This window comes from Erythrolamprus reginae, chromosome 3 (assembly GCF_031021105.1).
Source record: "Erythrolamprus reginae isolate rEryReg1 chromosome 3, rEryReg1.hap1, whole genome shotgun sequence".
Classification (NCBI taxonomy): Eukaryota; Metazoa; Chordata; class Lepidosauria; order Squamata; family Dipsadidae; genus Erythrolamprus; species Erythrolamprus reginae.
The window spans coordinates 18758396-18775725 of record NC_091952.1 but is presented as its reverse complement, the minus strand read 5'-3'; the positions used below and the strand labels follow the sequence as shown (position 1 = coordinate 18775725).

Below are 17330 nucleotides of genomic sequence, written 5' to 3'. Positions count from 1 at the left end.
AATAAAGAATGCTGTATTATATCCTGTTCCTGTGCATGAAGTTTTACATCACTTCCCCCAAACCAAAATCAACTCTGGAGGGATGAAAAAAAAATCTTCTATTTTTGCACTCCGTGATGTGCCTCATGCAGGCAAAAGAAGTTAAAATTAAGATGGCTTCAAAGGTGAAAGTATGCCGTGAAATAGACAGGCTACAGTACCAGCCTGTCTTGCAATATATTTAGGCATCAAATGCCTATCAAATGCATTCTGTTCCATTGTGTTTTAAAACTCTGCTCTGCACTCATAAGCCCCCAAGGCAATGCTGCTACTCTAAGAAGGGAAAGGAACTGATTTATATGGAAATGAACCGCTCCAGATGTTTCCTCTTTCCTTCTGTTTTATAGCAAATCTTGTCACAAAAATGCCTCTGTATAAGATAAGGGACTCCCTTTGAAGTGAAAGATAACGGATTACCAGCGTTGATTTCATACGGCGTATTAATCCAAGTTGCCGCATTCGACTGATGTAACTAATAAAAAAAAATCTGTATTTCAGAAAACTGTTGTGAACCTCTGCGGAATTACAGTCAGGTGCGACCCAAAATTTGGTTTCCCTTTTTAATTTAACATAAACAATAAGCAGTGTACCAAAAATTAGAGGATGTACCTCCAGATGGCAAGAAATAATTCTCTGTTTCACCAGATGAAGATTTCATTTAAAAATAAAATAAAAGTAAACAAGCAATGCATTAATATATGAAAATTTCCCGCAAAATTATCCCATTCAGTTCTTATTCGGGTTAAGGTTCCAGGGCAGTCATTCTACATGTATATAGAGATGACTGTCACGTTTGCTTATTAATTCATATCCAGAATATCCAGAAACTGAAGGCAGCCTAAATAGCATTTCTTGCCATTTTCTCCCCAAACAATAAGCCTATAGGGTAGGCCACACTGAGAGGTAGTGATTGGCTCAAAAACACCCAGGAAGTGCACTGCATGCCAAAACAACTAGACACAATGACAGTTTTTCCCATCACTATGCTTAAGAACTAATTCCTACAACACTGTCAAAAAATTTACTAAGACTGTATTACTATTATTATTCTCTTCCTTACTAGTACCGGTATCTCTCATCCCACTTATTACTATATTCATGTCGTTTGCATCTTTCAATTTATATTGTTTTTCTTTGTTTCCTAGTATGATTTGATAGCTTATTAGTAGCCTTGACTATCACTAAGTATTGCATCTTTTTATTCTTGATGAATGTATTTTATTCTTCTTATGTGCATTGAAAGCGTATACTCCTTAGACAAATTCCTTGTGTGTGTCCAATCACACTTGGCCAATAAAGAATTCTATTCTATTGTGTTGTGTTTTGTTCTGTTCTATTCTATTCATTTAGTTAAGTACGTATTGGTGGTATATAAAGATATAACAATATTTATATACATGATACTTGGCAGTTCTGTGTTAGCAAAAACTTCAGAAGAGAAGGTCTTTTTCTGCTGTCAGTCTTCTATGTTTCTATGATACTCGTAAAAGAGAAACATTAGGATAGGTGACGGAAGGCACTCTGGTGCACTTATGCATGCCCCTTACTGACTCTTAGGAATCGGTAGAGGTCAACAGTGGATAGTCTAAGATTAAAGTTTTGAGGGTTATGTGATGATACTACAGAGTCTGGTAGTGAGTTCCATGCATCAGCTACTTGGTTACTAAAGTTGTATTTCCTGCAATCGAGTTTAGAGTGGTTTACTTTAAGTTTGTATCAGTTGTGTGCTCGTGTGTTGTCGTGGTTGAAGCTAAGTAGTCATTGACAAGAAGGACATTAAAGCAGATGATTTTATGGGCTTATGTCGTGTTGAAGGCAATGTAGTTCTAAGCTTTCTAAACCCAGGATTGTAAGTCTAGTTGCATAGGGTATTCTGTTGTGAGTGGAGAAGTGGAGGGCTCTTCTAGTAAAGAATTTCTGGACATTTTCTAGAGTGTTTATGTCCGATATGCGGTGTGGGTTCTAGACAGATGAGATGTATTGAAGAATGGTCTGGTGAAAGCTTTGTGTGCTCTGGTTAGTAGTGTGAGATTACAGGAGCAGAAGCTACGTAATTTTAGATTAACAATTCTTGAAGCCTTTTTGGTGATGTTTTTGGCAATCTTATCATACCCTATCCTATTCTATCCTTAGCTTTTATAGCTCAGGGTAGAGTTCAATTTGGATTTCCCAAGCTGCAGTTCAAACTAGGATAACTGCAACTTTGTGAAACTCACAGCAGAGATATAAACTGAATCAGGGCCTTTCTGCCCCATGCATCTATTATAATTCTAGAGTGGATTTCTAGATTCCAGCCAATTCTAGATTTACTGAAGAGTAGCCCAATGAAAGTATGTGGCACTTACTGCCATGAAGACAGGCATAAAAAAACATCATGTCACTCGAACATTATGTAATAGCAGCTTTCAAAACATTTTCATGCTCAGACCAATCCTGGCCTGGATCTTGGGTTTGGATGCGACATCTCAGGTGGAATTAAAAGTGTGATCCTCCACCCTCCTTGAATTGGGCAAAAATGACTATTTGCTCTTCACGTCGCTGCTCCCTGTTCTGTGGAATCTGTCCTGAATTGCTGCTGATTATATGTATCCTGATTATGTGTGTACTGTGCATAATACAGAAAAGGATGGGTTAAACACCTGGCTTTGTTAACCTTCAGCTGACAGGAGAAACATCTGTCCCCAGAGTCCCTTTTTTGCGTGGCGGATAGCCATATAAATTGGATGGATGGAGGGATGGATGGAGCTGTCAATCATGGCACTTCAACAGGTACAAAGTGGGTCTGATTGCAGGTATGTTTGTTATCTCAAAACTCTAGCTGGGTTCTTATCTGACATCTATCATATCTTCACCGTACTTCAATAAGATTAAACAATAGATTGAAAGAGAGCTGAACCAAAGGCACTATTTTTTAATTTCAGATTTTCCTCTTTTCTTACGAGGCTTCCTTTATACTGACTTCCAGATTCTTTGGGGTTATATTTTGGCAGCAATGGGGTAGGTTTTGAACTGGTCCACTCAATGGTTACACAGCCTTGCACTAAACTAGCCAGCTCCTGCCCCAGGGAATGGGGAGGTGGATGCAGGAGAAACTTCAACATGTCACAGGCCTGTGTTATTGCCGACAGAGTCAGTTCAGAGTTTAGTTTCCTCGGACGAAGAAGAAGGTGGGAGTGACTCGGCAGAGGGGGGCTTGGCACACAGCCCAGGCAGTCAATCTCCCTTATCTTCCATTGATTCGGATGAAGATGTTTTGGATCCACGCAAGCGCAGAATTTTGCGTAGAAGAGACCAAGTAAGGACATATTACAGGAGATAAGAGCGGCCACCTGTGTTTGGGTGGGGCTCCAGTAATTAGGGCTGCTGCTATAAATAGCAGCGTGTGGGTTTGGCCGTTGTGGAAGAGTATCTGATCGGAGTTCTTCAGGAATCGTGCCTTGATTTTGTTTGTTGATTTTTCACGTCTTTGAAACCAACGCAGAACAAAATGTGTGGGTGCTTCACTTCGTTGGAAGAAGAAGGGGTGTGAAGTTTCTTCACAGCTGCTAGCTAAGTACTTAATGACTGCTTAAGGTTAATTGTACAGACTACCAGGTTGTTTTGGGACGAGTGCTCTTTGCAATACAAAAAGAGTGCTTAGTTTATTTTGACTTTTGGGATAAAGAACATTGTTTTGAATTTTCAAACGTGTGTGTGTCTGAAATTTGTACCCTTGAATTTTCGGGAGGCTCCTACCAGAGAGCCCAGCAGAACACAGACAAGCCAGCAAGGCTTTTTAACACTACTGAGCAAGTCTGATACACCTCCAAGTCCGATACCTCCGCTTAAATTTACTACCTACTGATTGTTCCCACCATTCCACAAGGGATGTAAAATCGTCACATCTATTCATCCTATTTGACTATGTTGATAGACAAGGATTTGCTGGAGGAAACTGTTTGCATGAAGCTACAGGAGGGTGGCCAAAGAAATACGAAGGGAACACTTGTTTGCTCTATCACCCTTATGAATATTGAAAACTCTTTTACAACAACACAATGACAGCAAACGGGCTGATCAGAGGCTGCACCAGATGCCCTGAAACAACGAATAAATGCATCACTGACCCCAATCACAACATGCTATCTGATATAATGGTGACAAAAGCAGGTTTGATGCACCTTGCAATTGCCATTGGATGCAGTCACCTCAAAGGGGAAGACAATCCTGGGCCTTGAAAGCCTAGAACTATGGCGCCTAAAACACGATTTGAGTATTGCTCACAAGATCATATGCTGCAACGTCCTACTGGTCAATGACTACTTCAGCTTCAACCGCAACAACACAAGAGCATGCAACAGATTCAAATTTAATATGAACCGCTCCAAACTCGACTGTAAAAAATATGATTTCAACAATCGAGTTATCGAAGCGTGGAACTCATTACCGGACTCAATTGTGTCAACCCCTAACCCCCAACACTCTCCACTCTTAGACTCTCCACGATTGACCTCTCCAGGTTCCTAAGAGGCCAGTAAGGGGCGTACATAAGTGCACTGGTGTGCCTTTCGTCCCCTGTCCAATTGTCTTTCCTTTCTCTCACTTATCATATATATTTTCTTTCTTTCATATATCCTCTCCTCTAAGTTCACTTTACCCTTATATATATTACTACATGTCTATTTTTCTTCCTATGTATTTGTGTATTGGACAAATGAATAAATAAATAAAATAAAAAATAAATTGCTTTAGCAAGGGCGCAGCAGGGAATAATTTAAGCCTGCCTCACTCAAGAATTGAGGTTGAGATGAAGGCAATGTCATGCAGATCTGGGCATGAAAAAAGGGTATGAAGACCCAGATTGTTGGGGGCGTTACTGGGTTGCTCCATGGATGGACCGATGTGCTTGGAATTTTGGTTGGAAAAACCGAGATGCAAACATGCCCCCACATAAGATTCGGCTTCTGCACATGCACCAGAAGCGAAATCTCGCATGAGGATGCTCACGTGAGCAAGATTTTGGTGTTTTGTGTTGAATTTTTGCTTTTGCGCATGCGCGGGAGCAAAAATATCTGCAAAACTTGCAAAAATGTGTGCGTCCTCACACAATATTTTGGTTTTTTTGGCACATGCGCAGAAACCAAATTTTACACTGATGTGCATGCGCCGACCGCTGAGAGTGCACCAATAGCACCGGCGACAGGCAGCCCTTCACTGGTTGGGGGCAATGTGCTGACTCTGTAAACCACTTAGAGAGGGCTGTAAAGCACCGTGGAGTGTTATGCAAGTCTAAGTTATGATTATTATTATTTATTGGATTTGTATGCCGCCCCTCTCCGCAGACTCGGGGCGGCTAACTACAGCAGTAAAACAGTACAACAAAATCCAATATTAAAAAACAGTTAAAAACCCATTATATAAAAACCAATCATACATACAAACATACCATGCATAAAATTGTGAAGGCCTAGGGGGAAAGTGTATCTTAGTTCCCCCATGCCTGGCGGCAGAGGTGGGTTTTAAGCAGCTTACGAAAGGCAAGGAGGGTGGGGGCAATTCTAATCTCTGGGGGGAGTTGGTTCCAGAGGGTCGGGGCCGCCACAGAGAAGGCTCTCCCTCTGGGTCCCGCCAAGCGACATTGTTTGGTTGACGGAACCCGGAGAAGACCCACTCTGTGGGACCTAACTGGTCACTGGGATTCGTGCGGCAGAAGGCGGTCCCTGAGATATTCTGGCCCGGTGCCATGAAGTGCTTTGCTATTGCTATGTTTGTGCCCTGGTTAGGCGTAAGAAGAAAAAAGGCCTTTGATATACGTCAAGAAAAGCCTTGTTGGGTTTACTAGCCTTGAAACAACGTCAGGAGTCCTCCTTGATGTCTGGATCTTCTCATCATATCAGGTGGACAAGAAGACGTGCTGGTCAAGATTAAGATGTAAGGAGGACCGTGAGGAGTTTCCTCAAATGGAAAGCGACATGTGGAATTCAACAAAAGGTTTAGTCCTGAATCGTTTTAGGCATATAAATTCATGAACCCTGCTGTCCCTTGGATCAAACCGCACTGCCTGAATGCACAAAAAAAAGGCTGTTTCGAGCACTTTGGCTATGTTTTTGCATGTGAAACAGCTCTGTTTCTAGCGTGAAACACACTGTTTGGGGCTTAAGTTTCTTCCCAAATGGCTCAAAGCAGTCGATTTTACATTCAGAATGGTACTTTCTCTCCTCTCCTGTAAAATTCAAGTTGCTTTGGTTAAAGATCTGCCCTGATAACAGTCACACACCTACTAGCCAGAGAGGACAGAACCACAGTTATACAGTAAAAATGTTTATATTTCATCATCCCATGGCAGATTTATTAAGTGGTGAGTATATCACTGCCTTATGCTCCCTGGTGTCTATTTAATTTAGCAGCGAGGAAAGCTATTGCATTATTCTATCTGCTTCTACAGTTCTTTAGGCTGATGTCAAGCTGACAGCCTTGTGTGGTGAAGGCAGTGAAAGGCTGCCACTAGGTTGACAAGCTGAGCCTTTTTTTATGAGCTTCCCTTTTTCCTTTCCAGTTTTCAAAGAGCTTTGTGCCTCCTCTACATACGAGAAGGCTACACTGCTTTTGATCTGGATGAAGTCGTCCAGATTAAACATTCTAGGACCAACTTTATACACTACTTGTACACAGTAATGGGCAGCCACACTTTTTGCTGCCAGACTGTGGGTGTGGCTTATTTTGTGGGTGTGGCTTATTTGTGGGTGTGGCTTATTTGTGGGTGTGGCTTGCTGGTCATGTGACCAGGTGGGAGTGACTTGAATGATCATCATCATTCAAGTGAACTATTAAGTCCTCGATTTACAACCTTACCAGTGTCGCTCGCAGGGGTGTCAATTTGCTTCGCGTTTCCCACTTTTTTCCTCTTTCCTCCTTCCTGGCCTCGGGAGGTGGCTGCGTGAGGCTGCAGGGGAGCCGGGCAGGAGAGAGGGAAGCTCATCCGAGGCCAGGAAGGAGGAAAGAGGAAAAAAGCGAGGAGCGCACAGCAGCAGCAGCAGGGAAAAATAGGAGAGCCGAGCCGAAACCAGTAATCCAGGAAGTGACTGCCGCTGATCAGCTGGAGCTGTGTACGCAGCTTCATTTCCGCCAGTGGAACTGCGTTCCACTCTGGCCTGTCTGCTGCCCACCCTTGTTTGTACACATCCTAAATCAACATCAAAACAATAGGTCCCACTCAATTGTGGTGTAAAATTAAATCATCATCATCTTTCAAAGACCTCCCGTAATCTCTTGCAAGGTAGATTGTTGGGCAACTGAATGGAGCTGAGTGTTTCCTGGCCGGATGCCCTTCTTATCGCCAATGTGGAGACTGTTTCAGCAGATGTACTGTAGTCTCGTTGTGCCCAAAGAGAGAAATATCTGCCTCTATCTAGGATCTATTTTATTTTATTTATTTTACTGAATGTATAGGCCGCTCAACTCCTGATGGACTCTGGGCGGTGTACATAATAAAACAATACACAACAATTAAAACCCCAGTACAAAAAACCCACCATTCATCACTTCTAGGCCGGATCAATGACCTCAGGCCTGCCGGCAAAGCAATGTTTTTAGGGCCTTCCGGAAGGCCAGGAGGGTGGGAATGGTGGGGATCTCCGGGGATAGTTGGTCCCAGAGAGCCGGTGCCACTACAGAGAAGGCCCTCCCCCACGGTCCTGCCAGTCAATACTGGCCAATGGGACCCGGAGAAGGCCAGCCCTCTGGGCTCTGATCGGCCGCTGGGAAGTGGGAGGCAGAAGACGGTTCAATAAGTAATCTGGTCCTAAGCCATGTAGATCTTTACAGGTGATAACCACAGCCTCCTGATTGTGAGGCGAGAGCTCCACCTCTAGGCCACCACACCATTCTGTGACCTCAAATTAAATATAAATTGAAATCACATACAGGAGAATATCACCCTTTGGGCTCCAATGGATTCTGCATTGCTCTGTTGAATAGATAGTCTAGTTTATTTCAATTCATTATTAAGAAAACTATTTGGTTAGTGGGGTGGGTTTGTGTGTGTGTGTGTGTTGTGTGTTTTTAGAAATCTATGTGGCAGAGGGATGGATCCACAAAATAAACCCACTAAAAATAAACATTCTAAAATATAGTAAGATTTGGGATAAATTATTATAATTAGCTTTTAATACATGTCATCTTTATAAAATTGTAAAGTAAAAGAACCGCCCCCTTGAATGCAAATACGCAAAACAGAAAATACAAAATTAAAAGGGCTATAAAGGGAAAGTCCTGGTGAAAAAGAAACAGAGGAAAACGAAGCCATAGAAGAATTCCGGCGTTCAAAACCCCTTCCGGTCTTAGAAGTGAGGGAGCCATGCTGTTTTTGCAAAGCAGCTTTCTGGGGGTGCTTAAAAGATAAGTGCCCTTATAAACACTCCAGGGATAACAGATCTTGCTCATTCTTCCCTCACCCATATCAAGGTGCGTGACATCTAACATAGGAAGCTAAAACTTTGTTCAGAGAAGCAATTCGCACAGTCCACCGAGATAACCTTATTTGCTACCAAGTAAATATTCACAAGTGAAGGCTCTGGTGTATTCTACTAGAAAGACACAACTGAGTAAATAATAGAAACATAGAAGTCTGACGGCAGAAAAAGACCTCATGGTCCATCTAGTCTTCTGTCCTTATACTATTTTCTGTATTCTATCTTAGGATGGATATATGTTTATCCCAGGCATGTTTAAATTCAGTTACTGTGAATTTATCTACCACGTCTGCTGGAAGTTTGTTCCAAGCATCTACTACTCTTTCAGTAAAATAATATTTTCTCATGTTGCTTTTGATCTTTCCCCCATCTAACTTCAGATTGTGTCCCCTTGTTCTTGTGTTCACTTTCCTATTAAAAACACTTCCCTCCTGGACCTTATTTAACCCTTTAACATATTTAAATGTTTCGATCATGTCCCCCCCCCCCTTTTCTTTCTGTCCTCCAGACTATACAGATTGAGTTCATTAAGTCTTTCCTGATACATTTTATGCTTAAGACCTTCCACCATTCTTGTAGCCCGTTTTTGGACACGTTCAATTTTGTCAATATACATTTTCCCCCTTGTTTAGACATCCAAACAAACCCTTAGCTGTATCAAGTCCTTGGTTAATGACAACTCATTCAGTGACTGCTCGAACTAATGACAGCACTGAACAAAGTCCATCTGTCGTAGGACCTTGTAGCCTTGTGAATGCTATCCTGGCATCTGACAACCAGCTTGGATTTCTGACTATACAACACCCCACAGTTGTGGTTTGCAACCTTCCTTACAGTCTTTCCACAAGCAAAATCAATGTGGAAGTCAGCAGGAAGTCAGCAGTTGTGGTTACTTAATAACATATAGAAATTTGCTTAGTTGATGGTAACTGGAAATTTGGAAATTTACTTAATGACGTGTAGAAATTTGCTCAGTTGATGATAACTGAGGATGGACAGAACTGCCGAAGCTAGGCGCCAACATCATAAAACATCATGCAATTGCAGTAACCATGAATGGTTGTTAAGCAGGGGCCTGTTATGTGACCTTGGACTAAGACAGGTGTCGGCAACCCGCTGCCCAAGAGCTGCATGCGGCTCTTTGACCCATCTCCTGCAGCTCCCTGCCGACCTGCCATTCTGGAGAACCGGTAGTAGAAATTTTAAGTAGTTCGAAGAATTAGTAAATACCACCTAAAACTGGCCCCTTCCCCATCTACTCTCTGCCTCCCGAGTCCCAGCTGATTAGGAGGAAATGGGTATTTTGGAGTAATTTCCCCGTCCACGCCTACCAAATTATGATCACCAAGCTACACCCACAGAACTGGTAGTAAAAACATTTGAATCCCACCACTGAATCAGAAGAACCAGGAGATGAAAGGCAAGATGGCAAATGATGCTTCAAGATGCTGTGCTTGTCATTTTGCCTTTCCGGATATTTCCTTCACCCCATTCTTGTGAACCGTTATCGGTTGGATGGGCTGACCAATAGGAAAGTCTTAACTGGTAACAAAATGAATTGGTCTTACCGATGATAGGTTTTCTTCTCTTCTCCGTCCTTGGCTGGGCCGATTGATGAAGGACCTTGCAGAAAGTTTGTAGTGATTCAGCAGGCACGTGATGACGACCACCATGACCATCATTACCACCACAATTATGATTATCTGTACGAACTCTAATTCCGCTATAAAAGACAAAGAAAGAAAGATTGTATATTAACAGGCCTTGATACAAACCAGAAACAGATAAATAAGAGCAAAGCAAAAATTCTGAGGACAACAGTAGATGTTGACAACAATTAGGCAAAAGAACTAACACCTCACTATTATTTCCCCTTTGTGTTGCATGCCTTTTTTTTCAAGTGTAAGCTTGACAATCAGGGAAAATCTCTTTACTGTCCATTAACTATTCAGGAAAGACACCTGAGTGAAGACTGAGAGGTAGATGCTTTATATAAGGGACAAAGCAATAATTTCTTTCTGTTGCAACAAAATGAAAGAAGATACATGTGCACATGGAACCATTTATTTAAGCTAGACAAAGAGTTCATAGTATTCTGAACAGAAAGGATTTGAAAATGGGTTTTATGCATATAACTTTCTCTATTTCCCCTTAAGAGATCTTATGCAAAAGGAACATGAGACAATATTCATGTTCAAAGACACGTACGGATTATTTGAATCTGCCAAAGTACGAAAGACTAATCAAGTAAGACAACTCCTTCTGGGAAAATAATAATAAATGATAACAATAATAATAAAGCTTGCATACTACAAAAATACCATCAAACGGCCATATTTGCCTATCCTTGCAAAGGACTCAACAAGTGGATAAATATGCTAAATCTAGTCTAAACCAGGCAATGACCTACAACTGGAACATTATAAAAACAACTGTTCAACAGCAAACTATGGCAAAATATAATCAAAGCCAGATTATATGTGATTCAAAACACATATTGTATAAAGACACCCCTGCAATATATAGACAAAAATGCCTAATCCAAACAATGAAAATTAAAGATAAGGAGGACTGGGAGTTTTACAAAGTTTGGGTGAAATTTTATGAATGGTTTGAAAAAGAATACATATGAAGTTTTTAATATAAATGGGATAAAAGGAAATGATAAATATGTTTGGTGTAATTCAGATGACAAAAATAGACAAAGGAGGCAGCATTAGATAAATAACATATACAGTACTGAAAGTTAAATTAAAATAGAACGGAAATAGAAATAAAGATTTAGGACTGCGGTTATAGGAAGTAAAAATTGAGAGAGATTTTTCCAGTCTGTCATTTAATATAATCAAAATTAGCTATTTGAAATAAACACTTGGACAGACTGAATAATTGAAATTAAAATTTGGAATGTAATTGAGGCTATTTTGTTAGCCTTTATAAGAGATAATATAAACATATCGATCGGCATTGAAGGTAAATGTGTTATGTATGTTTTTTAACGTGGAGAAAAATAATAAAAAAAACTTTTTTTAAAAAAAAGGCAAATCCAGTCTAAATATCTAGCTGACTAAGTAACCAACCAACCATAACAACAACATCCACCATAACCTACATGCCAAAAATCATCACCACAATTTTCGATCACTGATTCTCAAACAGAAAACAAACACTAACATGTAAACATACACTGTGTAAACATATACTGTTTAAACATACACTATATAAACATGCACATATACTACCTGGAATATCAACTACAAATCGGCAATTAAAAAAATACCACCCCCTTCCTCCCTCCCAAATATCACAGTCACTTTTGCAGTGAATAAATCAAGGCAACCTAGTGGAAATGAGTAAGGTAGAAGTTGGAAGTGTGAGATTTTTTTGAATTTACCAAACAAAGGGTGTCATTTATTACTAAAAGGGAAGTCGACCAGAGTCAACCAGCCGCCCAGAATCCCCAGGGAATTGGGCAGCATACAAATTGAATAAATAAATAAATCCAGAGTTTAATCTGAAAATGAAAGGGAGGTTAATTCCCCCCTTCAAATTGATTACAGGATTGTCTAAAATTCAAGGGAGGGGATTGTTTTAATTCTGACATTCTTCCTATGGGATAGATACAACATGATCCTCTCACTTATTCAAAGACAGCCTTACAAACACAATTGAGAGAGTCCATAAATATTTCACAAGAAGAGCCCTTCACTCCTCTTCCCGCAACAAAATACCTTAACTCTGCCAGACTTGAAATTCTTGGATCAGACAACTAACAACTCCGTCGTGACAACTAACAACTCCGTCGTCTCCATTCCGACTTAACTATAGTTCATAAAGTCATATACCAAAATATATGTCCTAACTGTTAGCGACTACTTCACCTTCAACCACAACAACACAAGAGCCCGAAATAGATTTAAACTAAATGTCAACCGCACAAAACTAGACTGCAAAAAATAAGACTTCAGCAATAGAGTGATCAACGCCTGGAATGCACTACCTGACTGTGGTTTCTACTCCTAACCACAAAACCTTTAACCTTAGATTATCTACAATTGACCTCCCCCCCCCTTTCTAAGAGGTGTGTATGGGGCATACATGTGCACCATTGTGCCTACCGTCCCTGTCCTAGTGTTCCATTGTCTTCTATCAATACTTTTTATCATTACTTATCTAATGGTCGAAGGTCTTAAGCATAAAACCTATCAGGAAAGACTTAATGAACTCAATATGTACAGTCTGGACTCTGGAGGACAGAAGGGAGGGGGGACACATGATCAAAACATTTAAATATGTTAAAGGTTAAGGGAAGTGTTTTTCATAGGAAAGTGAAGACAAGAACAAGGGGGCACAATCTGAAGTTAGTTGGGGGAAAGATCAGAAGCAACGTGAGAAAATATTACTTTACTGAAAGAGTAGTAGATGCTTGGAACAAACTTCCAGCAGACGTGGTTGGTAAATCCACAGCAAGTAAATTTAAACATACCTGGGATAAACATATATCCATCCTAAGATAAAATACAGGAAATAATATAAGGGCAGATTAGATGGACCACGAGGTCTTTTTCTGCCGTCAATCTTCTATGTTTCTATGTTTTATTTGTACAAATTACCATCCTATAATTGTCTGACAAATATATATATATAAAAAAAATAAAATGCATGGCATTTGACTCTTTTTAAAAACCCAACTGTAGCTGACCATCCATTGCACACACCTTCTTTTCTCTCTGTTTCAAGAGATTCCTTCCCGAGAGTCAACTGCAGCATTTACATGGCACCAATCCACTGAGTGACAACAGCCTGGCCAATGGAAAGCCCCCTCCCTCCCTCCCCCCCTGCATTTGCCCACCGCTGAAACCGCAGCCGCCCGCTTCCAAGCTGATCCCCAGGGGTCTCCGCATGCCAGACTTCCAGACGTAATTTAATTCAAGGCTCAGTTCAGCCAGTTGGCAGAGGCAGCTTGAATGACCTGAGCTGGCACAAAAGGGCCTCGCAAAGGGAGGCGGGAGGAGAGGAAGATGTACAAAGCTGTCAAGGAAACAAGAGCAATCAACAACGGGGGCTACTCAGAGAGTTACGAGAGAGAGAGAAGACACACAAGCCTCACGCAGAAATAAGTCCCGGGGTTTTCCATTACAAATGCAGAAGGGCAGAAGCGGATGCCGGAGATATCCATATCTGGCAGGTTTAGTCCAGGGAGGAAGCTGCCCCAATCGAGCTCTCTGTCCTTCTAAGGACCAAGACTCTGTGAAGCCCAACAGATGCTTTATGGTTCTCCAAGTGGAATGGAGCAATTGCTCTTTCCCTTGTAGACGGCAGGTTGAAGGGAGCTAATAAGGGTCCATGTTTATTAATTAATAAATGTATTTATTAATTGGACTTATATGCCACCCCTCTCTGTGGACTTCGGGGCGGCTCACAACATTCCGATAAAAAGATACCATATAAAACATTCCTAAGCCAATTAATAGAATAATTACTTTTAAAAATATGTCTTAAAACTAGTCATTTAAAAATGAACAATCAGATCCGTACTGTCATATTCAACTTGCTTCTCTTTTTGAGATGATCCAAACACGTTTTCAAAAGGTCAGTTTGATTCTCTTCCTCTCAATCCACTTTTTCACCAAGTCTGAGAGGGTTATCAGGGGTTAATATTTACTTTTCTAATTCACATTTAGGAGCCTCCCGTAGAGGCGTCTATCTCAGTCGACGCATGCGCAAATCCCTCCTCCATGCTGTCATATTGTCATATTCAATATATTTACTGGACAGAGGGCTGGGGTCTAGTGACCCCAGGCCTGCCAACATAGTTTTCAAGTTTTTACAGAACGCAAGGAAGGTGGGGGCAGCGTGAATCTCTGGGGGGAGCTGATTCCAGAGGACTGGGGCTCCCACAGAGAAGGCTCCGCCAAATGACATTGTTTAGTTGACGGGACCTGGAGAAGGCCAACTCTGTGGGACCTGACCGGATGCTGGGATTCATGCGGCGGAAGGCGGTCCCGCAGGTAATCTGGTCCTATGCCATGTAGGGCTGGTCATAACCAACACCTTGAATTGGGTCCGGAAACCAATGGGCAGCCAATGCAGTCTGCAGAGTGCTGAAGAGACATGGGCATATCTTGGTAGGCCCACGATCGCTCGCGTGGCTGCATTTTGCATAATTTGTAGTTTCCGAACACTTTTCAAAGGAATATCTTAATTGGCCTCATAGTTTGGTGCAGATCAATATTTCTGAAAAGTGGCAACAAGGCCAGCTTGGCTGGCTGTGGAATTTCGTCAACTGCACACATCTTAAGTTGCCAAATTTTGAGAAGCACTGGTATAGATGAAGTGTAACAGGAAAGCTGTATGTATTTTGATTACTTGGTTTCTTTAAAACAGCAATTACGTGTTAAGTGTGGTTATCCGATGAGCAGTGTGTGGCTTTGTAGTCCATACCAGAGATCGGTGGAGGCAGGTTCATGTTACATACATGTTACCTACAGCTAGTGAGAGTTCATACTGTAGACATGGCACAGATAGTTCTAGCTCAGTGGTTCCTAATGTGGCGACCCTTTAATACAGTTTCTCGTGTTGTGGTGACCCCACAACCATAAAATTGTTTTCGTTGCTGTTTAATAACTGTAATTTTCCTACTTGTGAATTGGAATCTTTCCTCCTAGGCTTCTACAATTTATGCATGGTATGTTTGTATGTATGATTGGTTTTATAACAAGGGTTTTTAGCTGTTGTAGTATTGGATTTTTACATTCTGTTTTTTGTCACTGTTGTTAGCCGCCCCGAGTCCACGGAGAGGGGTGGCATACAAATCCAATAAATAAATAAATAAATAAAATAAATAAATGTAACTATCTGATATGCAGGATGTATTTTTGTTGTTACAAATTGAACATAATTTGTATGTTCCCATACATAATTTGTATGAAATACAAATTACAGTACTGTATATACATAATTTTGTTTGTTCCCATACATACTTGAAATATGTGTTTTCCAATGGTCTTAGGTGGCCCCTGTGAAAGAGTCATTCAACCCCCCCCAAGGGGTCGTGACCCACAGGTTGAGAACCACTGCTCTAGCTTAAATAAATGCTTCCATGTGTACTCTGTGAGCCAGACTGGGCATAGGATTGTGAGTGCCTGCAATGAGTGCCTTTACAATTTTATCCTTGCCTGTTCTGTTCCAGAACCGTACCCCTGGACAATGACCTCCGCTATGATCAGCAGGCTGGCTATTTTAAGACTGGACGTAGACTTCAGCCCTGCTGGGCCCCCCTTTTCCGGGGCTCACTCCTCATATCAACAAAACAGCAGGGTGGTTCTCCTCCTATCACCTGGCTGAGTTCAGGGTTTCCCCTGGCTGTTGCATTCCTCACAACAGCTGCCACAATTAGCAAGGTTGAGCAACTGACATTTCACCCCCCTGCATTTAGAAGGCCTGTGAACATGCTGTGACATCACTGCCTTCCCTCAAGGCCTGGGAGGGCAACATTATTCCTCTATCCTGGAAATGACACTGGTGTTTACTGGGTTGCTCTGTGGACAAATTGCTTTCAGCCACCCTAGTTTCCAGCCTAGTTTATCTCCGAGAACAAACAATGCTGCAAATTGCTTCTGAAATCCTAGAGGTTCAAGGCCAATAAAAGCAAAGGAGAGGCTGGGCAAATAAACTACACCTGCTTGTAACTAGCGGAGCAAGCCAGTCCTGCCAGTTTAAATGATCTAGAGCAAGCATCCCCCAAATAACTGTGAACCATATATTCAGCAGTTATGGCGTTAGGGTACAAAACGTCAAGATGGCAAGCACAGTTGTGCAATTTAAGTCCAACCCTTTTATTAAAAAAAATGCAAGATGTGTATGATGCATGCGGAAAAAGCAAGGCTTCAATCACGTCCTTGTGGCAACCATCTTGACTTTTGGGACATCCTTCCTTAGCGCTCTAAAAACGTTATTTAACACTGCATCCTTTCATTGGGATTCAAACGTCACTGATTCTCTTCTGGCCCACTAGCTGAAAAAAACAACATGAAGAGACCTACGATGTTTTTAGTGTTTCAATTTATTTTGCAAGCCAAGTCCTCTGCTCGCTCATTTTGTGATCTTGAGATATGTCTCAAAGCAATTCAGAATGAAAACGATACAATGACCGGTCATGCAAAAATCACCACCTCCCATAAGATATTGTACAATAAAACACCTCCTACGCCAAAACACATACACACGACACACATTGCAGATCAATGTAAATCCATGGGATTAAACGATCTAGTTATGTGAATCTGTTTTTTGAAAAATTGCAATCCAAACAATCTATTTATTATTTTATTTTATTTTATTTTATTATTTTTTTTATTTTTATTTTTATTTTTATTTTTATTTTTATTTTTATTTATTTATTTATTAGATTTGTATGCCACCCCTCTCCGAAGACTCGGGGCGGCTAACAACAATATAAAAAGACAATGTAAACAAATCTAATATTAAAAACAATCTAAAAAACCCCAATTTAAAGAACCACTCATACATACAAGCATACCATGTATAAATTCTATAAGCCTAGGGGGAAGGGAAATTTTAATTCCCCCATGCCTAACGACAGAGGTGGGTTTTAAGGAGCTTGCGAAAGGCAAGGAGGGTGGGGGCAACTCTGATATCTGGGGGGAGCTGGTTCCAGAGGGTCGGGGCCGCCACAGAGAAGGCTCTTCTCCTGGGTCCCGCCAAACGACATTGCTTAGTCGACGGGACCCGGAGAAGGCCAACTCTGTGGGACCTAACCGGTCGCTGGGATTCGTGCGGCAGAAGGCGGTCCCGGAGATATTCTGGTCCGATGCCATG

General features: G+C 41.4%; 1 protein-coding gene across 2 annotated transcripts in view; it reads right to left on the bottom strand.

The window, feature by feature from the left end:
• PMEPA1 (prostate transmembrane protein, androgen induced 1) overlaps positions 1 to 17330 on the bottom strand; it is a 114219-nt gene that overhangs the window by 7992 nt on the left and 88897 nt on the right. For both annotated transcript variants that reach the window (XM_070744564.1, XM_070744563.1), the window contains exon 2: positions 10058 to 10212. In XM_070744564.1, coding sequence (XP_070600665.1) covers positions 10058 to 10212 — 155 coding nt within the window. The remainder of the gene's footprint in view (positions 1 to 10057; positions 10213 to 17330) is intronic.